Raw genomic sequence first — 24,988 nt, forward strand, 5'->3', positions numbered from 1 at the left:
CTTTGAACTTCTGAATATTGAAATCTTCATAACTAATTATTTTTGCTATGATTTTTGCCTGTTGGACCCTATGAGAAAAGGCAGACAACATAAAGAGAAATATTCTCCACAGGAAAATATAGTTTTTGAGGTTTAAAAAGTAGTTTTTTAGCTTGATAATAAGTTTCTGTAAAATCAGAGGTCTGACTCTTACAGGCTGGTGATTTTCTAGACTAAGTGTGTATATTTTTGAGTAGGTCAATTTGAGCTCTAAGTCCAACAAGATAAAGGGGGCTTAAAAAGCCTTGGAACACCACTGTCTAACCTGTAGTCTCTCACCTTTGCTGCTGTCAAAGAAAAGTCGTTGGCTTTTTGGAATCCTGAATTCAGAGATCCTAATTGCCTGGACTCGATGGTATGCTGAAACCTAACAACATCTGTAACAGACAGTTCCAATCTTGGAAAGTAGACATAGGCTAAATGAATCAAACAGACTCTAAGACGACTTTAGACTTAAGACACCCTTCTGTGGGGCCAGAAACATTGTGGATGCTGGCTGGAAAACATGGGTCACCTGTAGATACCCACTAGTAAGGGCTCATTCTTTGATGGGACCATCTGAAACCAAGCTGCTAGTGGCTGTATATTTCTAACACAGGGGCTAATTGCATTTGAGATGAATGATCACAAGGAACCTAATGTGTGATTCCCATTGAAAGCTGTTAAGTTGGAAGACAACACAGAATGTAGGGTAGACCTCTCCACTCCACTCCTGACAGAGGGGGGTCTCCTCTCACCCGCTGCTCAGGAATGTCTCACTGCTGTTGACTTATGTCTGACTTTCAAGATTATTTGAAATTTGCAACGACAGACTGATAGCCTGATTCTACTTTACTTACCTTTCTCCTTAGTTAGGCAATTTGATTATTAAATGCAGCAATTCCCAAACAAAGATTGTTCTTTTTCAGGCTGATTACTGAATAAATGATCAGGATGAAAAGGGTGAGGGTTATGTAAACATGTTCTGAAAACTTTTGAAAATTCAGGATTTTGTCCTAACCAGTTCCTGAAGATGATATGTCTTTCTGGTTAAGTTATATTAACAGTGTTTTTCTGTGTAAATTCTTCTATCCCTCTGTTATGAATTTGTTAAATTATCACTTATTAAGTGGAGCATGGGATGTCAGATGGTGAACTGTGGTTCAACAACAGACCACAAGCAGAATTAAAATAGAGAAGGTTTTTATTTACAGGTCCTGGAGGAAGTACCTGGCACACCTTGAGGGCTATTGTGGGGAGGTCATGGCAGAGTGCCGACAGAGTGAGGCAGAAGCTGGGACACAGGTTTTTATTAAAGTCTGCAGGTGGAGTGCTTTGGGATTCCCAGGTCTAAGGTTACATTGGTCAACTCAAGCTAAAAGGGCAGGGTCTGATAAGCCACACGGTAGTCTTATTTAAGGAGCTCCATAAGGGGAAGGCAGTGGGGGTCAGGGGAGATTGTTGATCACGAGGGCAGTTGGGGAAGTGATAGCAGGAACTTACATGTGCCTGTGACTCTGCAGACTGCTATCTAGGGCATGTGCTTGTATGAGGGGTCTAGTGTCAGTTTAAGGTCCCTGCTTGGTCAAACAAAATGATGTCAAGGTAGCAACACCATGGAGTAACAGCTAAATTCTCAATACCCTCTTTACACCCAACCCTTGTTGATGAAAAATGAGAATAAAAAATGACTGGGGAAGAAACATAAAGTAATGATTATTAAATGAGACACACTGATTTTGTAATAACAGAAAACACACACACACACACACACACACACACACACACACACACACCCAGCACCTGGGAAATGCCGGAAGGAGGACATTAATGATCCCTATTTCTCATAACTACTCTGTTTTTCAGAACTACTCCTGAATGCCAATGTTGCCTTCCCAGGATGCTGTGAGGTCCTGAATTCAAACCAACTACTGAACCTATGATCACACCTGACAGTGCTGACTGTGGGGCAGCTCCTATGTTCCCATGAAGAACACCTCTAGATGTCGTCCACACTCATGAGGCAAATGAACTGATGTCAAAAACAAGCAAAACTGGCTGAAACTGCCTTCTGGAAGTCCTTCTAAAACTAGGGACTCAACGGCATTGCTTGGACTGGACAGAGACCCTAGAGCAGAAGGACCCACAGTGGGAAGCCACACTGGGGGGCCCTGTTAACCTCTAATGCCTAACTAATGTATGCCTTCATTGGGTGACCTAACAATTGCAAACTTTTTGTTTCCAAGAGTACTCTCTGGGATTATACATCTTATACATGCACCTTGACTTTCATGAGTCACCTCAGTCCTGGAAGACATGCAGGACAGCTTCAGCTTTACTAGCCTTGTACTGCACTTGAACTGATGACTTAGGTCAAGTAAAAAAAGTTAATGCAAAAACTTTAGGAGAGGGCCACCTGACTTACTAAAATTGAAATTGTTAATTTTTTAAAAGGTTACTTATTTATTTTGAGAGAGAGAGTGCCTGTGGGCCCATGGGTGGGGGAGGGGCAGAGCTAGAAAGGGAGAGAATCCCAAGTAGGCTCCACAATGTCAGCACAAGATCATGTCATGAACCGCGAGATCATGACCTGAGCTGAAATCAAAAGTCAGACACTTAACTGCCTGAGCCACTTAGGAGCCCCTGACCTTTATTGTTAATGGGACTTGTTTAATTTTAATTTTTTAAATTTATTTTTAGAGAGAAAGCACGAGCAGAGGATAGGGGCAGAAGAGGAGACAGAGAGAGAGACAGAGAGAGAGAGAGAGGGAGAGAGAGAAAGAGAGAACCTTAAGCAGGCCCCATGCTCAGCACAGAACCCAACTCAGGTCTCAATCCCGTGACCCTGGGATCATGACCTGAGCCTAAATCTTAACCAACTGAGCTACCCAGGCGTCCTAGTGGGATTAGTTTTAATTGGCTAAATCCAGGACTGTGGAGGGCATAAGAGAGTCAGTACAGCAAGTTGCCTTCACCCTGCCGCATGGGGTTCTACTGATGATAATTTTGCTCTAAAAACGTCTTGGCCAAATGGGGTAGACTATGTGGAAAAGAGTTAGCATAGTAGCCTGAGACTACATATCCTTAGAAAAGCCTTCCTGCAAGGTTGGTCCTTGACTGGCATCTGGGAACCTGGCTGGTTAACTTTCCCTAGTATTATAAAATTTACCCTAATTAGGGTAAATTATGAGTAGTCTAAATAGCTTAACCAAACTTTGGTTTATGCTGAACAACTAGTTTTTTTTTTTTTTCTGAAAGTCTGGAATTTCTGTACATGCTAGACAGTGTGTGCCACATGACCATCATCCAATAAAAGGCCTGGGGTCTGAGTTCCCGGTGAGTTTCTCTGGTAAACAACACTTCTCATTAATGGAAGAATTAAGCATGTTCTATATTCCAAGGGCTCTTGGAAGCTTGAGACAGTTTTCCTCCAGACTTCACTTATGTGTCTTTTTACTTTGATGATTTTTCTTTGCATCATTTTATCAACTGCATGCTGAGCTCTGTGAGTCCTGTGAGTCACTGCACCTAAGGCTGGTCTCCAGGACTCCCCAATACAGGAAGGAAAAGGAACCCTTCACAACTTTGGCCAAAAATTCTCCCAAAGAAATAAGCTATGAAGTTACCCCCCAAATGAAAAAGAATTTGGTCTACATTATATAAAATCAGTCCACTTCCATTTTTTCTCCTACTTTAGCTCATTTACTTAAAGGTATGAGAAAGATGGCTCCCTGATTTGCCTGAACAAAGGTCCTTATAACAAACCCGGAGCAGCAAGGGGACAGCAGCAGCAGTTGTCAGGTCTTGGCAGCTGGCGGAGAACTGCTCTTCCAGTCTGTCTTAGAATCCCTCGCACAAGAGGAGGCCATATCCCAACCTGGGAGCCTGGCCACCAGCTTCCCCTGGCGGAGCCCTGGACACCTGCCTTGAGGAGACAGTGCCAGGGGCACTGGACCAAAGGGAGCTGCCCTTTGGCTCCTGCTCTAATGTTCTGCCTTGCCAGGCCCACGGTGTGTACTCAAAAGTGTCAAAGGGGCCAAGACAGCTGAAGTTTTCTAGAAAGCTTAAATGTGTGTTTTCTTATCATTCTTAATGTGAAACGAATTACCCTCCCTTCGAGGGTAGGAAGCTTGTGGTGTGTGTGTTCTCATAAAGCAGTCAGACATCATGGGTGCCCAGGAAATCAGTGAGAATAATCCTTGGGCTATGTGAAAATGAAGCAGCTTTTCGATGGATGCCCCCTCTCACATTCACTGCTTCAGGAGATTACTATCATGAAAAAATGATTTTCTCTTTATTTCATTCTCTCATTTATTTATTTCCCTTTATATACTGCAATGCCTTCCCTTTATTTATTTCATTCTCTATAGTCCCTATGGTTATAGTAATTTATTTTTTGGTTCATTTTCTTCCTTGGCAGTTAAAGGGAAGAATTATTCCTCATACTATTTTCAAGCTTTCCTGAGCCAGTCTCATTCGAGAAAGGAGGTGCTATGTATGGGAGAACTGAGCTGCTACATCCTTATATATTTATGTATAGTCAAAATACATCAGTGGTTTTTATACAGTTTCTACTTGCCAGAAAGCAGTGCTTGAATATTTGAAACTGTGTGCTGTTATATTTAGTGTCCTGGTTGTTAGAATGTTCTTTTGCAGGCAACATGTCATAATGTAGTCATCCATTTCCATGATTGTTATCAAGTTACACTGTGAAGTTTGCAGTGTATCAAGTTACACTGTTGAAGTGATCATCAAAGGCGCGACTGCTTGGTGTTTAACCAAGGGTCTGAAAGTATGTATTATTTGAGGGCAGATAATCATTGTTTATTATTCTAAAAAGTTATGTAGCTTATATCATGAAAACTATTTTTAAAATATACTATTGTTGATGTAAAAAATATATGAGGAGGATGGGCGCCTGGGTGGCTCAGTCCATTAAGCCTCCAATTCTCTCATTCTCTCAGGTCATGATCTAACAGTTGGTGAGTTTGAGCCCTACAATGGGCTCCGAGCTGGCAGCATGGAGACTGCTTGGAGAAGTCTCTCTCTTCCTCTCTTTCTGCCTCTCCATCACTCACAAACACACGTACTCTCTCTTTCTCAATATAAATAAATTTTAAAAATGTATGTATATGAGGGTGGAAAAGGTTTGCCTACAAAAATATTGGTTAGATAAATATCTAGTTACTTTGGCATTAAGCATCACTAAGTTCTGCAGGATTTGGGCTACTGGTGGGTTTCATAATAGTCAAAGTCATTAGATGCTGGAATAGGTTTTTATAAGACAATACATCATCTCTTCCACAGAGAACTTTAAGCATGGCATTCATTCTCATCTGCCAGAGATGGAACCTGTCTAGCTTTGCCTCCAGTAGTATTCTTAATTTTATGGCCTATCAAGGTCTTGTTGATCCCTGAGCAGCTATTATTCTAAAACAGATTGCACATCCTATTTGTTAAAATTTGCCATTATGTAAAAGAAAAAAAAAAACTTTATCAGTTTAGTTCATCAGTGTGTTATACTTCAGAAAAGGCTTCCTCCAAGTCATTAATTACAATTTCACCGAAACTAAGGGTGATGTCTCAGCACTTTCTTTTAATCTGAGTCTACAAGCCTCCCCATAAGAAATGCCTCAGAAAAGAACTGAAGGAATTAGATAATCTTTTGAGCTCACTTCTAAGAGGGGCAAAATTGTGCAATGTACAATAATGGTGTAGACCACCAAACATTTAAAGGAAACTGTGACAAAATATGACATTTAGGAAAAGAAATTTGAAAGTTTGAGTCTAAACAATGGGTGGTCTTCAGACTATTATAAATAAAAATTTTAATGAAGCTTCAGAACAATATTTTCTGAGGATCAAATGCCATATAATGTTAGTATGAATATAGTCTTTCTGGAAAGAAATATAGCAAGATGTATTAAGAAGATTTTTAAAAAATATTTATATTCGGGGCGCCTGGGTGGCGCAGTCGGTTAAGCGTCCGACTTCAGCCAGGTCACGATCTCGCGGTCCGTGAGTTCGAGCCCCGCGTCAGGCTCTGGGCTGATGGCTCGGAGCCTGGAGCCTGTTTCCGATTCTGTGTCTCCCTCTCTCTCTGCCCCTCCCCCGTTCATGCTCTGTCTCTCTCTGTCCCAAAAATAAATAAAAAACGTTGAAAAAAAAATTTTTTTAAAAATATTTATATTCTTTGATCCAGAAATTTCTCTTCTTAGTATTATGGGTATATAAACAGGTACAACAAAAGATATTTGCTCATCATAACATTATTTAAAATAGCAAAACTATGGAAACATCTTAAACGTATGACAATTGAAGACCATGCTAATAAATTATGATATATTCATATAACAGAATTCTGTGCAATCATAAAAAAGCAAGGGATTTAATGACACTGAAAACTTCTCAAAATATTTGTCAACTTGACTGGGCCATGTTACCCAGATGTTTGGTCAAACATTATCCTGGATATTTTTGTGAGGGTGTTTTTGGATGAGATTTACATTTTTTAAGTGTAAATTGTTATTTATTTGTTTATGGCAAATAAAATTTCAAAAAAATTTTGAGTATAGTTGACACACAATGGTACGTTAGTTTCAGGTGTACAACATAGTGATTCCACATCTCCATATGTTATATTATGCTCACCACAAGTGTAGCTATGTCTGCTACCATACAACATCATTATAATATCATCGACTATGTTCCCTATGCTGTGCCTTTTATTCCCATGCCTTCTTCACTCCATAACCAGAAGCCTGTATCTCCCATTTCTCTTCATCCATTTGCCCATCCCTCCGGCAACTATCACTCTGCTCTCTTTATTTATAGGTCTAATTCTTTTTTTTTTGTTTGTTTATTCATTTGTTTTATTTTGTAGATTCCACATATAATTGAAATCATATGTTAATTGTCTTTCTCAATCTGATTTATTTCACTTAACATAAGACCCCTAGATCCATCCATGTTTGTTGCAAATGGCAAGATCTCTGGATGAGATTTATATTTCAGCTGGTGGACTTTGAGTAAAGCAGATTGCCATCCATACTGCAGGTGAGCCTCATTTAATCAAAAAAGCCTAAATAGAAAATAAGGTTGACCTACCCCCAAAATAGGGAATTCTACCAACAGACTGCCTTTGTACTTCAACTGCAATATTGCTTACCCATGAGTCTCTAGCCTGCTGGCCCACTCTGCAAATTTTGGACTTGCCAGCCTCCATATCATGTGAGCCAATTCTTTAAATTAAATCTCTCCCTCAATCTCTCTCTCTCTCTCCATAACACACACACACACACACACACACACACACACACACACATCCTATTGGTTTTGTTTCTCTGGAGAACACTAATATATACAATTCATTAGTATGATCTCAAATATCAACTATGAATCATGGATTTCAGATAATTTTTATTTGTTCTTTATACTTATTTCTATTCTCTTCAAGTGATTATGCATCACTTTTGTAATCGTGATAAGATGTTATTTTAAAATTTGTTAATGTTTATTTTTGAGAGAGAGAGAGAGAGAGAGCACAAGCAGGGGAGGGGCACAGAGAGAGGGAGACACAGACTCTGAAGCAGGCTCCAGGCTCTGAGCTGTCAGCACAGAGCCTGATGCAGGGCTCTAACTCACGAACTGTGAAATCATGACCTGAGCCAAAGTCAGAGGCTTGACCAACTGAGCCACCCAGGTGCCCTGAAAGATGTTATTTTAAAACGACTCATGCATGTCATACTTCATGGGGAAAGACTGAAAGCTTCCCCCCTGAGATAAGGAAAAAGGCAAGAATGCCCACTCTCACCACTTTTTTCAACACAGTGCTAGAAGTTCTATCCAGTTCAATAAGGGAAGAAGAATGGAAGTGGGGTGAGGGAAGGCATACAGATTTTAAAGAAAGAAATTAAATTGTCTCTATTTGTGATAATGATTGTCGCTATATAAAATCCCAAGGGATATACAAAAAATACTCCTAGAACCTAGAAGTGAGTTTCAGCAATGTTACCAGATACAGACTCAATACAAAGAAAAATTAACTGCATTTTCTACATACTGAAAATGAACATACAGAAATAAAAATTAAAATTATAATACCATTTACAATTGCTCCAAAGAGAGTGAAATACCTAGATACAAATCTAACAAAACATGTACAGACACTGTATGCTGAAAAGGACAAAAAGCTGATAAAAAGAAATCAAAGAAGATGAAATAAATAGAAAGGCTTACTCATGAATTAGAAGAGTCAACAGAGTAAAGATGTCATTTCTCCCCATACTGACCTCTAGGTTTAATATAAATGCCTATCGAGGTGTTTGTAGACATAGAAAAGCTTACTCTAAAATTTATAGAAATTCAAAGGACATGAAATAGTTAAAAACAGTTCTGAAAATGAAGAATAAAGTAGAAAAATCATACTATACAATGTGAAGGCTTACTGTATGGCTACAATAATAAAGAATGTTCTATTGATAGAGAAAGACACACATGGACCAATGGAACAGAACAGAGAATCCAGGAACAGATATAAATATATATATTTAAACTAGATTTTGCAAAAGTGCAAAAGCACGTTTGGCAGGGTGGGGGTGGGGAATAAGGAACAATCTATTCAACAAATGGTGCTGGGACAATTGGACATTCACATTTTAAAAACTGAATCTTCCAGCAGCCATCTGGCAGTGCACACACATGTGTGTTTGCCCTGTTTAAAAAAAAAAAAAAAAAAAGTAAAAACAAAGTAAAAAATGAATCTCGACCTATGTTTCACACCTTATACAAAATTAACTCACAATGGATCACAGAATTAAAAATAAGTTGTGAAGTTATAAAGCTTCTAGGGAACAAAATGGAGACAATATCTGAGATCAAGAACTAGGTAAAGAGGGGTGCCTGGCTGGCTCAGTTGGTGGAACATGTAACTCCTGATCTCAGGGTTGTAGGTTTGGGTGTAGATATTACTTAAAAATAAAGTCTTGGGGCACCTGGGTGGATCAGTGGGTTGGGTGTCCAACTCTTGATTTTGGCTAGGGTTGTGATCTCACAGTTCATGGGATCAAGCCCTACATCAGGCTCTGCACTGACAGTACAGAGTCTACTTGGGATTCTCTCTTCTCTCTCTGCCTCTCTCCTATTCACACACACTCTCTCTCAAAATAAATAAATAAATTTTTAAAAAATCTTTAAAAATAAAATTTAAAAAAATAAAAAAATAACAAAGCAAAGAGTTCTTAGATTTGACACTAGACATATAATTCATAAAAGGAAAAACTGATTAGCTAGATCCCATCATATTAAGAATTTTGCTCTGTAAATCAATGAAAAGAAAAGCTAAAGACTGGGAGAAAATATTTGCAAACAATGTATCCAACAAGGCCTAGTTTCTAGAATATATGAATAACTGTCAAAATTCAACATTAAAAGAACAAAAGAGCAAAAGACATGAAAGACACTTCATTGAAAAATATATATAGATAGCAAATAAGCACAAGGAAAGGTGTCAACATCATTACCCATCAGGTAAATGCAAGTTAAAGACAAAATCAGTTATCACTCTAAACACCTATCAGAATGGATAAAATTTATTAAGACTAGTGTAAACACCAAATGCTGGAGATGCAGCAGAGAAGCTAACTCATTCTTGCCTTGCTGGTAGGACTTAAAAGTGGTACAGTCACTTTGGAAAACAGTTTGCTAGTTCATTTTAAAACTAAAAGTGTGGGGCTCCTGGGTGGCTCAGTTGTTTATGTGTCTGACTCTTGATTTCGGCTCAGGTCATGATCTTACAGTTTGTGAGATCGAGCCCCAAATTGGAATCTGTGCTGACAGTGAGGAGCCTGCTTGGGATTCTCTGTCTCCCTATCTCTGCCCGTCCCCGACTCATGGCATGCACATGCATGCTCTCTCTCTTTCTCTCTCTCAAAATAAATCAGTATTGGGTATAATGCACTATTGGGTATTTACCCTTGAGTAATTAAAACCTATGTTCATGCAAAAACCTACACGTGAATGAATGTACAGATTTGATATACACAATTTAGATTGCCCTCAAGAGAATTATGCTGAGTGAAAAGTCTTAAAAGAATTCATACTATATAATTTTATTTATACAACATTCTTGAAATAACACAATCATAGAGATGAAGAACAGATTAGTGATTGCCAAAGGTTAAGGATTGGGAGCAGGGGGTTGTGGCTATAAAAGTTTAGCATGAGAAAAACTTTGTGATGATGGAACAGTTCTGTATTTTGATTGCAATGGTAGTTACATGAAACATGTGTGAAAACTGCACAGAATTTTAATACACACATACGAGTGCATGTATGACTAATGAAATCTGAATAAATTTTGTAGATTGTATCAATGTCAGTTTCCTGGTTTGATATTGTCCTATAGTTATGCAAGTTGTCAATATTGGAAGAAGTGGCATGAAGGGTACATGGGACCTCCGTGTGCATTTATTTGCAACTTTCTGCGAATCCATAATTATTTCATAATAAAAGTAAAAAGAAAAATGACTACTAAGAAAAAGAAACTTCTCTAAATGGGTAGCTACAAGATCAAAATGCTGTTGAGCTAGAGGTATTCGGGGATGACAATAATGAAGACAGCATAGGTTTTCAATCTCTCTGAATCCCCACATAAAAAAGCCAGTAGAACAATTGTAGAGGAACATATCCATAGACAACTCTACAGCAAATATTGGTGACAAAATGGGCTCTGCCCCCAAGTGGACAGTGTGAGTCAAACCACCAAAAGCTAAGACCTGGGACAGTTGTCCAAGCAGGAGGAAAAAGAAGGAAGCAACAGGGCATCTGCCAGACCTGAGAACAGGAGAACCACAAAACAGCCAATAGTTTGGCAAACATAAGGGACCAGTTTAAGAACAGTGCTAATCTTTCATCCACCAGCATTGCTAAATTATTTTATTATTTCTAGTAAATTACACTTTTGGGGGGGTTCTATGGAGACAACCAGATTGTCTGTAGATAATGAAAAGTTACTTCTTCCTTTCCAATCTCCTTTTATTTCCTTTTTTGTCTTATTATTTTGTCTAACACCTTCAGTACTATGTAATAGAACCTGAAGTCCCTGACTGATTCTTGACTTAAAAAAGAGAAAAGTACTAACATTTCATTGTTAGGTATGATAATTTATTTAGACTTCCAGATGATCTTTATAAAGCTTCTATAATAAAAATGTTTTTATAATTGTGTCATGGGCAATTATGGCAAGATAGTAACATTGGTTAAATCTTAGTAGAAGATGGTGGTAGAGTAAAAACAATTGCAACTTTTTTGCTACTTCTCCTATGGAAAGTTGAAGTCTAATTCACCTCCCCATGAATCTGTGCTGGCCCTAGTAACATGTCTGACCCATAAAATGTGGCACAACAAGGCTTTACAAAGCCATGCAGCTTCTTCCTAGGGCTCTTGGGACATTCTCTCTAGGAACCCTGAGATGGCCCCGACTGCCATGCTGGAAAGGCCACAAGAAGGTGTCCCCCTGAGTAATCTGAAATGCATCCAGTCTTCAAGCCATTTTCACCAAGGTGTCAGGCACTGAGTGAAGCTTTCTGGAACCCTCCAGATCAGGCCGACTGCCAGGAGTATAAACCATTGACACCAACAGGAGAGTCAATCAAGCCTTGCCCAAACTCCTGAGCAATAAAACTTTAAGATATAATAAAATGGTTGTTCAAAGCCACTAAGTTGCTTTAAGCCACTGCTACTTGGGATAGGTTGTTAAGCGGCAATAGTTAACCAGAACATAGACACTATCTTTTATGGCTTTACATTTTTTCATAATTTAGCAAAATTGAGTCTCCTCCTCATTGCTGGATTTGAAGCTAGTTTCCACTGGCTTGGAAAAACAACAAAAGGTAAAGATAGGGGACGTATAGCCTAGAGGTCCTCAGGTTCAATGCTAGATCAAGGCTAAGATCAAGTTTGCATAACCAAGGTTCCTAGTCTAATAGGAATGAATTAGAAAATGGTACCCTTTTTTTGGTGGATATTCCACTCCAGGCTGATCACTTAGTGATGGACAGTATCTTCATGCAATTCAGAAAAAGGAGCACCTTTCTCCAGGCAGACACAGCCTGATACCAGACTATGAGGAACAGAATGCAGGCTGGACCTTAGCCCCCACTTGATCCAGCCTTCTTGTGTAGGGCACAATTCATGTAACCTGTATATAATATCTTTATAAGTATAAGCAAGGCAACATTTCCACATGCGCAAATGACACAAATTCTTGTGGGTGGTGATGAACTAAATTGATGAGGATAGAAAGATCTTAACAAATCTGTGAGTGGGCAGAAAGGTAGCAAATGCGTGCATCAAGTATATGCATGCACGATCAGTCACAGCTAAGGAGAGGGAGCTAGGGTTAAGGAAAAATGCAGAGGTTCCTTCTGACAGCAAAAAGAGCAGCTACTTGATTAAATCATAAAGTGACATTCCCCCTGAGAACAAAGAAGTACCACCCACTTAACTGATGCTTTGATGGAAGTTGAATAAGGCGGAATCCATCAGGAGAAAAATTAACAGCATGAGGGCTCAGAGGAAACATGGACTTCGATATATCATAAGTAGGGTATGAAGGACAAACCAGTCAGGTCCCAATGGAAGCAGCTTCAGTGGTGCCGATGGTAACAATGACTACAGCATGCTTGGACTGGAAACCAGTAGACAGGATGATGGTGGATGGTGGGGAAGCAGACTATTTCTGGTGATGGCAGCAGTGACAGCATGAGCTGGTCTCTTAGATGATACCTGTGGTTGGACAGCAATGGTGGCATTAGATTATTAATTTTGGCAACAGTAATGGAAATGAAGCAGCAGTCAGGGAATTGTTCAACAAACCCTTCATCAACTCTTTATTCAGCACTGACCACGTTTCAGGTATCATGTTGGGTGGATAAAATAAGTATGTTAACAAACAATTATTATGTGCTCAGCCACGTAATAGATGTAGGAGCACAAAATGACCAGAACATGATTTTCACCCCTCAAGGACTCAGAATTGAATATGGGTAGCACATGAGAACAAATAATTATGGCAATGTAGAAGTTGTGAGGGGGAAATATATATTGTTGTGCAGGTCCAATGCAGGAAGAGAAAGCATATCCCTTTGCTCTGACATATAGCATTACAGGAGACATTGTGTTATGCACTGTATAAGATAAAAGATGAATCAGATATACCTTCTGATCTAGGATGATTATAGTCTAATAGATGAGGCAGGACAAGTATAATTCTATAAAACAAGGTAAAAAGAGTTCTGTTTTAAGAAAGTTCCAGAGAAGTATTTTGGGAGGTTAAAGGAAGGCTCATATATAGTAGATATACTATATATACTATTAAAATAGACTATTTTAAGTAAATGAAAATTCTATTTATTCTATCCTAAATGTCATTTTTTTTCCTTTTTTGATACCCTTAAATATCATTTCCTTAAAACAGTATCTATTGAGTGCTGACTATATGCTTTGGCCTGAATGTTTGTGTCTCCCCTGCATACACCAAATTCTTAGGTTGAATTCTTAACCCTAATGTGATGGTATTTGGAGATGGAGCCTTTGGGAGGTAATTTGAATTAAATGGTATCATGAAGGTGGGTGGGGCCCTGGTCCTATGCAATTAGTGCCTTTCTAAGAAGAAGCACTAAAGAACTTGTGCACGTAAGTACTCACTCTCACACACACTCTCTCTCTCTCTCCCTTAGTTACCACACAAAAAAAGAGAGGTCATGTGAGGACATGCCAGGACTAGAGCTCTCACTAGAAACCAAATTGGCCAGAACCTTGATCTTGGACTTCCCCACTTCCACAACTGTGAAAAATAAATTTCTGCTGTCCAAGCCACCCAGTCTATGGTATTTGGTTATAGCAGCCCTAGGAGACTAATACAGATTTTGGCACAGTGAGTGAGGCACTATTCCCCCAAAACTCATGCCCTCACAGGTAAAATATATTCATTTCATCCCAATATCCCCCAACTACTCATTCCAGCATATACTCTAAAAGCTAAAGTCCAAAGTCTTGTTTCAACATCATCCGAATCAAACATGGATGACAAAAAAAACATTGAGTGAGACTTAAGATATGATTTATCCTGAGGCAAAATTCCCGTCCAGCTGTGAACCTGTGAAACCACACGTTATTTCCTTCTGAAATACAATGATGTGACAGAAAGATTATAGACATTTCCATTCCAAAAAGGAGAAATATGAAAGAAGGGTTGAGGGGTCCCAAAAAAGTTCAAAATTTAGTAAGGCAAATCCCATTAGATCTTAAGGCTCAAGAACAATTTTCTTTGTTTCCATACTCTGCCCTCCAGGCCCAATTGGGTGTCAGGGTCACCTCAGTGAGGGAGGGGAACAGCCCAGTCCATGCAGCTTTCTACAAGGGTGACTGCCTCTGAGGCACCTGGTGGGCCCACCCTTTGAAATAGAGGAGGAACCAGCCCTGCCCTCTGACTCTGTAGTGGGAATGGCAGTCCTCATTTTTTAACAGCCTCTGGGGTCATTGTTCCCTTTTGAAAGATAAGGCATGCTTATAGCAGAGTAGCTCTATGGTCCCATATGGTCTCATATATCAAAAAATTCCAATAGCCTTCCTTCATTCTGCTGTTCCCCCTTCATTTTGGTCCTCTTTAGTCCCACCTGGCAGTGTTTCTTCTGGTATTACTCCTGGCTCTGCTGAGATGGCTGATGAAGCTCATGAGTTGTACTCAAGATCTATCAAACAGTTGTTCAGCCATACCATTACTGTTTCTTTGAGAACAAGCTTTCTCATTTTGCAATATGGATAGGCTAAGAATTTTCCAACCTCCAGTTTTTAGTTCCTTTTTACTTAACAGTTTCTTCTTTGGTACATCTCTCTCCTCTTCCATTTTACTGAAAGCAATAGGAAGGACCCAGACCACAGCTTCCATATCCAATTTTATCACTCATAAGTCCTACCTTCTACAAAACACTAGGACACAATTCAGCCAAGTTCTTTGGCACTTTATAACAAAGATCATTTTCCTCCAGTATCTAGTAATCTGTTCCTCATTTACTCTGAGACCTCACTGAAAGAGCCTTTAACATCTATATTTCTACCAACATTCTGTTCATGATTATTTATGTATTTCGGTAAGAAAATGGATGCTTGGTCTCCATCTCTCACTTTTTTCTTTCTGAGCCCTCAACAGAATTGCCTTAAATGTCTTTGTCTACCAATAGTTCCTTCACAGAAATCTTGGCTTTTTCTAGCACATAACTGAAAACTCTCAGCCTCCACCCATCACAACTCCAAAGCCACATCCACATTTTTAGATATTTCTCACAGCAGCACTCCACTCCTAGTACCAAAATTTGTATCACTTAGCATGCTCCAGAGAAACAATCTATTGGATATATATGTTTATAAAGATATTTGTTATAAGGAAGGGACTCATGCAATTATGGAAGCTGAGAAGTCTCAAGATCTGTAGTTGAGAGACACCCAAGAAAGCTGATGGTACAAATTGCAGTCTGAAAGCTGGCAAATTCAAGACCCAAGAGCCAATGCTTCAGTTAATTCCAAAGGCAGGAAAAAAAGAAAAAGAAAAAGAAAAAAAACAAACAATGTCCCAGCTACAGGCAGTCAAGCAGTGGAACCTCCCTCTTACTGAGGGAAGATTAGCTTTTTTATTCCTTTCAAGCCTTCAACTGATTAGGGCCACTCACATTAGGAAGAGCAATCTGCTTTACCTAAATGTTAATCTCATCCAAAAACAGCCTCACAGACACACCCAGAATAATATATGGCCAAATATCTGGGCACCGTGTGGACTAGTTGACCAGATAAAATTAACCCTTACACTATCTTCTGGGCTCTGGAGTACAAGATGAACAAACTTTTTGTAGAGTTTATGTCCTTTGAGGGGTCACATAAATAATTTCAAATACTGCCAAGTGCTATGAGTGAGCTTCACTCATAGATGAGCTTCATCTATAAAATAGATGAAGTGTATGGAAGGAGGTGGGGGTGGGCAGGCATTTCCTTATAGGAAGTAGAGAAGGTCTAAAAGTTTCTGAGCTCAAGAATGAAATTGGAGTTATGCTTTGGGAAGAGTAATCTAGTCTCTAGGTGCAGAGTAACACATAGAAGAGAGGTTCTGGAAGCTGGGAACCTAATACAGCATTCAGAAAAGATAAAATAGAGAAAAGAGGGTCTGTGGACTCACTGGAAGGCTTGAACACCAATCAAGCAGCTATCTACCAATTCTACAAATAATAAAGTCTTTCAGGTAGCAATGACAATTAAGGGCATAGAATTATACAATTTTAAAGCTATGAGGAGCCTTAGAAATGATCTAATCTGGGGCACCTGCGTGGCTCAGTCAGTTAAGGGACCGACTCTTGATAATGGCTCAGGTTGTGCTCTCACTGTCTTGAGATCCAGCTGCTTAGAGCCCCAGATAGGGGTCCCCACGGGCTGAGTGTGGAACCGGCTTAGGATTCTCTCTCTTCCTCTCTCTCTGCCCCTCCCCCACTCATGCTTTCTCTCTCAAAAATAATAAACATTTAAAAAAAAGAAATCATCGAATCCACTGGTCACATTGGTGCTCACAGTCTCTCTCTCTCTCTCTCTCTCTCTCTCTCTCTCTCTCTCTCTCACACACACACACACAGCTCAGTAGTATTAAAATCTAGAATGAGAACTCGGGTCTTGCGACACCTGGCTGGCTCAGGCAGTAGAGGATGCAACTCTTGATGTCACAATCATAGGTTCAAGCCCCATGTTGGGTATAGACCCTACCTAAAACAAAACAAAACTCAGATCTTTTGCATTCCAGTCCATTAGATGTTCTACCTCATTCAGCTGACTCCTAAGATACAGACCAGAGAAGAGATAAAGAAATCTTCTATTGAGTTCCATGAATCTAGCAAGAGAAAGAAAATGTCTGTGTTCACATACACAAAACTTCAGTTTTCTTAGAAACAATTTTACTTCTCTCCTTTCAAATTTTAGAAATAGAAAATTAAGCAGTGAATGTCTGCTATTTTGCAACAAACAAGATGTGAAGAAGACCTTATATATTATCTAGTTAAATCTTTCATATAAAGGGGTGAGAGGTGTGTTTTCGCTATTTCACAGCTTAGAAATTTATGCATCAGGTCAATAAGGTCATAGAACTAGTGACATGCAGTTCTATATTATAATCAATTAGGAAATGATAGAGAAAATGGGAAAAAAGATGAATAGGCTAGGGAATGAAAATGTTATGTTTACCAAATCACAAAAGAAACAAGAACAAATTCATTTACTGATGACAACCTTAAAAATCAAACCAACAAAAGCAGCCCTTTAGATAAATATTAAAGTGTTTCAAGAAACTCTAACACTGATGTCTTTGGAAAGGGGACCTGGGTGGCTGGGGACAGGGAGATTTTTCACAGTAAAACTTTTATAACTTGTATTGCAACCATAACAATGTTACCTATTCTGATAAATAAGTAACAGCTAAAAATAAAAACCTTCAAATGACTTAGTTCCTGCCAATAGTAATTACTAGCATTCTACAATCCCCCGAGGCTGCTGAAAAATGGAAATTTCAAGAAAGAAAAATCCTAATTCTATTCTGAAGAGGCAAGGGTGAAATTACATTAAGGGTCAGAAGACTTTCCTTTGAGGTTTGGGAATCAAGAAGGAAGAGGACTACCTACCCCAACCACTATTTGATCAACTCAATTCTATTGCTATTATTTTTAAATTTTTTTTTAACGTTTATTTATTTTTGTGACAGAGACAGAGCATGAATGGGGAGGGTCAGAGAGAGAGGGAGACACAGAATTCAAAGCAGGCTCCAGGCTCTGAGCTGTCAGCACAGAGCCCCACGCCGGGCTCCAACTCAGGGACTGTGAGATCATGACCTAAGCTGAAGTCGGATACCCAACTGACTGAGCCACCCAGGCGCCCCAATTGCTATTATTTTTAGCTCATCTTTTAGTCTGTTACTAAGGAATCCCTTTACCTGAAAGCAATTTACTAACTGGAATCTACATGAAGCGGGAGAAAAGCAATGATCCTGAAACATTCAAATCAGCCCATTCTAATTTAATCCGTCTATTTTGGATATTTTGGATTGAAATACATTGTATTTCAATCTTTATGTAGCTCTACTGTGATATTGAAAATTCTGTTGTGCTCCAAAGCAAAATGATCATTTGTAAATTTTTAATATAAGGGTTTGCAGACCAGTGTATTTGAAATAGGGAGTCATAGCTCTGAATTGGTTCTCTAGTAATACCTGCCTTTTCCAATTGAAAATATTATGAATTCCGAAAAATTCCTTGCAAGGGAAATTCTTGTATTTTAAGATGTCTGGTCCAGAGCACGGGGAAAGGACTTGACAAAGCTATTCGATATATGAAAGCTATGGATTGACATTTCGGTTTAGGAATGAAGCAAGAAATCTGAGACAGCTAGTGCAAAACACCCAAGGCAGCGGGCGGATCAAAGCACTGCAGAGGGCGCGGGTGCTCCAGGGATCGCGATGTGGGCTGGTGTGTCAGGAGAAATCCAGCAAAAGGCACAAATATGTACTGGAAAGCCGCTAGTAGGTGGGAACTCTGGGTCTTCGCATTTCTACCCACTCAGTTCCCGTACATCATCATCGCTTTCGTAACTGGTGCAGACGGTGAACCATAGGGACTCAAGCCGTTTTGGCCGAAGCAAATTTAGATTTACCCGTTTCCCCCAAGTCTGATTTCTGCTATCTGCCCCCAATCTAAATGCCTCCAAACTAAAATCTGGCCATAGTAGACATAAAAGAATCAGTGACACAACAGGCTACCTATGGCTTTGAGCTCTTCTTTAACACACCTTTACAAGTCCTTCTAATCCACTGGCTTCACAGACATGAAGACAGAAAACCAAGCTACAGGACCTGAGAATCTAAGAAGCGCCTACGTGGCTGAAACGGGAAAACGAGGCCCAAATTCTACCAATAAATTGGGCTATTTGGGCTACGCCCCGCCCACCGCTCCTGCCAGCCAATAACATTCACAACTCTTCAGCCACTCCCGCCCATTCGTAGGGCTGCTGCAAATCCTCCACTGACTGCCTGCGCACTGTAGATCCGACTTATATGCGCCCCTCCTCCGCTTCTCAAGATAAGAGGACCCTCTGAAGACGGAGAGGACGACACTGGCTACCACTGGAGGCCGAAGACTCCAGAAGCTAGTGTCACAAACAGTGAGGGGGCTTAAAGAAAGAGAAGGAGCCACTTACGACGACTCTCTCCCGCCCTGTTCCCCCTAACCCGGAAGTAATTCTCCCCTATTTCCGTTCCCGCCTACGGTTAAGACGGGAGGAGAAGGACGGTAGGGTCTGGCCCGGCATGCCCTGGGCTTCCGGTGACCTCTGGCCCTTTTCTGTCGTCCGCTCTTGCTTCCCAGCGTGCTCTCTCGCTCATTGCCTCCCTTCCCTCCTTCTGGTCTTCCTTCGCACGCTACCTGGTGACTGAGGCGCCCGCGACGAGCAGTGAGGCGGTGGCGGAGGACACTCAGTCATGGCCGCCTCTAAGCCTGTGGAGGCGGCGGTGGTCGCAGCGGCTGCGCCCAGCTCCGGGAGTGGGGTGGGCGGCGGCGGTGCGACTGCAGGCCCCGGCACTGGGGGCCTGCCGCGATGGCAGCTGGCGCTGGCAGTCGGGGCTCCCCTGCTGCTAGGTGCAGGTGCCATGTACCTGTGGAGCAGGCAGCGGCGGCGCCGGGAGGCTGGGGGCCGAGGAGACGCTGGCGGTTTAAAGCGCAACAGCGAGCGGAAGACCCCGGAGGGTAGGGCCAGTCCGGCCCCGGGCAGCGGACATCCCGACGGCTCCGGTGCTCACCTGGAAATGGTGAGAAGTAGCCCTGGGCCGTGGAGGTGGAACCCAGCGGGTGCAGCCTTTTCTTGACGAATTGTGCAGGTCAGGGGGCTTCCCGTCAGACGAAAGCTGCCTGGAAGCACATGAGTTTAGGGACGCACATTTCTGGATGCTTTTGTAGGGATTGGAATAGCCCGAGGGCACAGGTTAGCGGCCTTCTTTGACAGTTTCCTTTTAGTTTCAGAAAAATACATATGTGGGGTTTTTTTGTTTTTTGTGTTTTTCTGAGTGACACAGCATTTATCTCTGGTGGTTTGGGTACGGGGGATATTTGCAAATGTGATGATTGTGTTTAACTAGTGAGGGAAGCCAAATTCCATGAACGATTAGTACATTGTGGTTGATAGGAATTGTGATTTCCAAGGCCTAGAATTTGATAGATAATAACCTTTAATAAAGAGCCACCCCGTTATTTGAAGTCTCAGGGTATGGGATGGGTAAATACAGTGACTGTTGGTTGGCAAAGCGAAATGGTGTTGAGTAGCATTTGCTTTTTTATCTATGGGAATGAGTTTTTAAACTTTCTGGGTAGAAGCATCTTAAATTCGTTTTTAAATTTTACCTGAAAAATTACCAGACCAAGCCTGGCCTGCGTGATAAAGGTTCTTTGATGTCAGGCCATGCATCAGAGTATCTGCTGAACTACTTTGTATGGTTTTGTTGAACAGACTGTTAAATCCTTTTGGTATCTGACAGCTGTGGGCAATTGACCTGGCTACATTTAACAATACTGGGATAGGGTGGGGTGGAGGATTTTATCTGCCTCTCGGATTGTACAGTGGTAATTCCAGAGTAACTCAGAGTTCATTGAAACCTTTGATCAAAAAACTCCCAGTTAAATACATTTGCAAGTCATTTCCACCTTACATTATTCAGGTTAAAGACATGGTTTTGCTAAGTAGTCAAATAAGCTTTAAAGGAAGTTTTATGTGGGACTGAACTACCATAACTTCATGCCTAATATATGTCAGACATTGTGCTAGGCCATGAAGAGAGCCAGAGACAGTCTTTGCAATGGCAGAGTAAAACATTGCCCCCTCACCCCAGCTTTTTTTTTTTTTTTTTTTTTTTTTTTTATGTAGAAAAAGGCAGTGTAGTAAGCTGGAAGAACCTATGGACTGTGAGAACTAGGAAATGTGCACTTTATGGTGGGCTCTCCAGCATAGTTACCTTGGGAAAGTCATTTGATCACTCTGATCTTAGTGTTATCCCATACAATAAGAGAATTAAAATGCTCTCTTTCAGTCTCATTTTTTCCAGCCCTGAAAATTGGTGATTCTGAATGCTAATGACAAATCTGAAATTCTCTGGTCATTTTTATTTCATTTGTTAGTTTAACTTTAATCACGGAAGAATAATGAATGAATGAGAAATATATAAAAGCTTTTAGTTCTATAATCACTAAAAAAAAATAATTCTTACACATGAAACTTTTTGACATTTTTTTGTAGTTTCAAAAACTTCCCTGTCTCACTCATTTGGTGTTTGAATTTAGTACACCATTGGTATAGAATTTAGCAAATTGTCTTAACAGATTTAGATTTTCTTGAGTCCATTTTTAGTTTTTCAGCATTGCCTGGGATAACAGGGTGATGATTTTTAAATTTTTGGAGTGTTTTGTCATTTTATCAGAATAATTTTTTATTAATTCACTGCTGCTAAAAATTAGATTTTAAGATTGACTTCTTTGTGTAACTTGAACTGCTCTAAAATGATTTATTATTTTTGACCTTAAATAAAACTGAGCAAAACACACATATGGTTGTTCACCTTGTGGAATTTGTGGGCTTATATTCTTGCTTTGAATTACTAAATGATTCTTCACTAAAGCAACAGTAGGAATGTCTTTTCCATTTTTGTAAAGGAAATTTGTGTTTTTACTGATGGACCAATAAATACTGGAAGACTATTTTTTGTCTTTTTTATAGTGTGGTCCTTAGAATTATTATTAGATTTATGTAAAATATAACTGACCACTAGTTACAATTTATTTATTATCTGTGGTTGGAGAAATTGCTTTATATTTGAATAGCACCTTTCAGTTGGCAACCTTAGTGGGTTTTGTAAATAAGGAAGTCATTTGTTTCAACTGAGGAAAAACTGGCAGAATCCTGATGCTCTGTTCTTTCTCCACCTGAGCAATAGCTATAATTTTTAAGGGAATGAAGGAATGGACAAATACTGTCTGTTCAAGGTTCAGTGAATAAAATAGAAAATCATTGCTTTTTGTCTGTTGGCCTATGTTTGCCTTAATGTAAAATGAACTAATAAAACTGGCTGGCTTGAGATTTTTGTGTACAATGTAAACTGTATCCAGTTATCTTTTTTTCTGGAATAAACACCGGAAAGTAAAAGCAGAAATTCATATTTCTGTTTAATTAATGGGGATTTTAGGATTTCACTAAAGAAAGGCATCTAATTACAGTTGATAGCATCTGACATTGAAATACTTCAAGTATTAAATCATGTTCCATTTGGGGGCACTGGAAAACCTACCACACGGTGCTATTTTGCTTCAGTAATGTTTTTAAAAAGACTTGAAGAATTACAGATTTCCAAAGTTGGAAAGATTCTTTGAAGATCATCTTATCCATATGGCTTCTCAATCTCTGAGTGTCTGAGGTATCACAAGGGACTACCACACCCACATATATACCAAGTATGGTATTCTGGCTGCACAGATGTCTTAGGTATTTCTTTTTTTCAAACAGGATTTTTTGAAAGGTGCATTTATTTAAAACTTTGATTGGCTATAGTAGCATTCTATCCTGTTGTTTTTTAATCTGATAAAAAAATACAGTTATTCTGGTGTTCAAGCTTTTTTAATGTTACACAGTAGTTATCCCACATGAAATGGTTAGAAACCACTAATCTAAGTCAGCCCTCTAGAATGGGAAAGGAGAAATGTACTTAAGCATTTTAATTAGGAGAGCAAAGACTGAGTGACCTGGTGTTTTCAGTCATCTTTGAAATGAAGTAATTCTCTCCCCTCAAATGATCTGTTTCTAGTCATTTTTTTTAAAAATCAGGGTCACTGGGGCACCTGGGTGGCTCAGTTAAGCATCTGACTCTTAGTATTGGCTCAGGTCGTCATCTCATGGTTTATAGGATCAAGCCCCACATCAGGCTCTGTGCTGACAGCACGGAGTCTGCTTGGGATTCTCTCTCTCCCTCTCTCTGCTCCTCCCCCACTTGTTCACTCTCAAAATAAATAAACTTTAAAGAAAAATCAGGGTCACCAGTGACATTTCTATGTAACTAAGTACAGTGAACACCTTTCAGTCTTTATCTTAACTTGATCCTTGGCAGTATTTTACATTGTCTTCTCTTAATTTCATAACTTTTCCTGTGGCTTCTGACACCTTGTATTCTGATTTCCTAAAATTCCTGATACCTCCCTTGCTGATTGTTCTTGGTCTCCTTTCCAGGCTCTTTTCTCTACCTCTTCCTTTTGGTGACCTTCATGGTTCTATCATAAGCATTCTCTTACTTTCCACACCTTCACTGGATACTTGCTTGCTGTGCAGGAACTTATCACGTATACTGATAGCTTCCTAATTTCTTGTGTATAGCCTACACCTCTCAAGAGGCCCAAATTTAAGGGGGAATTCTCACTTCATTACCTTACAGGTATTTCACATCCAGACTCCTTCCTGTTTTTCTTGAGAATACCAACTAATGTGCCTCATCAGACTACTTTCCTAAGCCAGAGACTTGGATATCATCCTTAACTTTTAACTATTGGCATATTCTCCACATCTAATCCAGAAAAACATCCAGAAGAGTTTTAAGCCTGACTGCTACATTCACACGGCCATTATTTCTCAACTGAATAACTGCTACTCTCATTGTCTTCCTTGAATCCATTTGTCACTACCAGAATAAAATCCTGACAGTTATGTGCTTAAAATCATTAAGTGGTGTTCTGTTCATTGCCCAACAGATAAAGTTCAAACTCATCGTCATTTAAGATCCTCCATGATCTTGATCCTGTTTACCTCTTCAACTTTATCTCTTGACATTTCCTCTTATTTCTTGGCTTTGGATATTCTGTGAACACTGCCCAATACTCTACCTTCTCATCCTTCAAGTCACAACATGTAGATCATTTAACCTTTTCTGAACCCTTTACCTGGGCATAGGTTATGTGATTACATAACACTGAACTTTTCCCTTCCATAGCACTTACCACATGGTACTAGAGTTGCTTATTTATATCTTTCCTACTATACTCTTGACTGTGTGAAGGCTGGGACTGGCTCTATCTCACTATTCTCAGAACCTAATAAATGCCTTGTACAAAGCAGGTGTTGAGTCAGTGTACCAATGAAGCTTCATTCTTTGACGTGTGTGTGTGTGTCCACATCTCCACAAGTTGAATATTTTTTCAGAATTCAGCTTTTCATTTTTATTCCACCAGTCAACCTAGAACTTGGTATAACAGTCTTAAACCTTACTTAGACATTCTTTTTATAAATCACTTGATTTTGTATGAACTACGACCATAATCCTGCAGAAGCTGCATTCTTACAAATGAATTCTTAGGTAAAGAGTGTTCTGTATTATGATTCAGTGGGTGGGGTTGGTTGTAGATTTTTGAAATATTGGGATACAATACGGGAAAGGACTTATCTCAGGTATTATTCATATAATAGGTTTTATTCATATAAAAGTAATATTTGGTTGATAAAAGTATTTTTAAAAGACTTTCTCATGCTATAAGTTTTCCACAGTTGATTGCTACTTCTGTTAAGCTGGGATTCGAATTTTTAAATATGCTTTTGGAATTTGGTAAATTTAAGAGAATGAAGCCATTGAAAAGAAACAGTGTTAAACCACTTTGTCTATATTTTGATATATGTAAATGTGTATTAGGGTGATACCCATTTTATTTTCTTACACATAGATTACCTGATTCCAGTTCATTTCCTTTCACAGTAACTATACGTGATTATCAGAATAATATTTTGTAAATATTTGCTGAGCATTTACAGTGACTCCTTATTGCCAAATGTCTATCATTGAAAGCTTTCTATAATGTAGTCAATGTTACCATTG

General features: G+C 39.6%; 2 protein-coding genes and 1 long non-coding RNA gene across 6 annotated transcripts in view; 2 read left to right on the plus strand and 1 right to left on the minus strand.

The window, feature by feature from the left end:
- LNP1 (leukemia NUP98 fusion partner 1) overlaps positions 1-19,359 on the minus strand; it is a 38,408-nt gene extending 19,049 nt beyond the window's left edge. The window contains exons 1-2 of one of the 4 annotated variants that reach the window (XM_058731618.1): positions 19,297-19,359; positions 12,641-12,804 (exon numbers count right to left, since the gene is read on the minus strand). The gene's annotated coding sequence lies outside the window, so the exon portion shown is untranslated. Of the gene's footprint in view, positions 1-12,640; positions 12,805-18,859; positions 19,019-19,126; positions 19,277-19,296 lie in introns of those variants that run through there. The other 3 variants (XM_058731620.1, XM_058731617.1, XM_058731619.1) reach the window with 3 other exon arrangements.
- LOC131512634 (uncharacterized) lies at positions 4,717-11,771 on the plus strand. The gene is made up of 3 exons (XR_009262214.1): positions 4,717-4,810; positions 6,970-7,074; positions 11,479-11,771. It is a non-coding gene; the product is annotated as an uncharacterized LOC131512634 (long non-coding RNA).
- Positions 19,360-19,429: 70 nt separating the features above from the next.
- TOMM70 (translocase of outer mitochondrial membrane 70) overlaps positions 19,430-24,988 on the plus strand; it is a 32,744-nt gene continuing 27,185 nt past the window's right edge. The window contains exon 1 of the mRNA XM_058731615.1: positions 19,430-19,903. Within this exon, the coding sequence (XP_058587598.1) occupies positions 19,577-19,903 (327 nt within the window). The 5' untranslated portion in view covers positions 19,430-19,576. The remainder of the gene's footprint in view (positions 19,904-24,988) is intronic.

Source organism: Neofelis nebulosa, chromosome 5 (assembly GCF_028018385.1).
Source record: "Neofelis nebulosa isolate mNeoNeb1 chromosome 5, mNeoNeb1.pri, whole genome shotgun sequence".
NCBI lineage: Eukaryota > Metazoa > Chordata > Mammalia > Carnivora > Felidae > Neofelis > Neofelis nebulosa.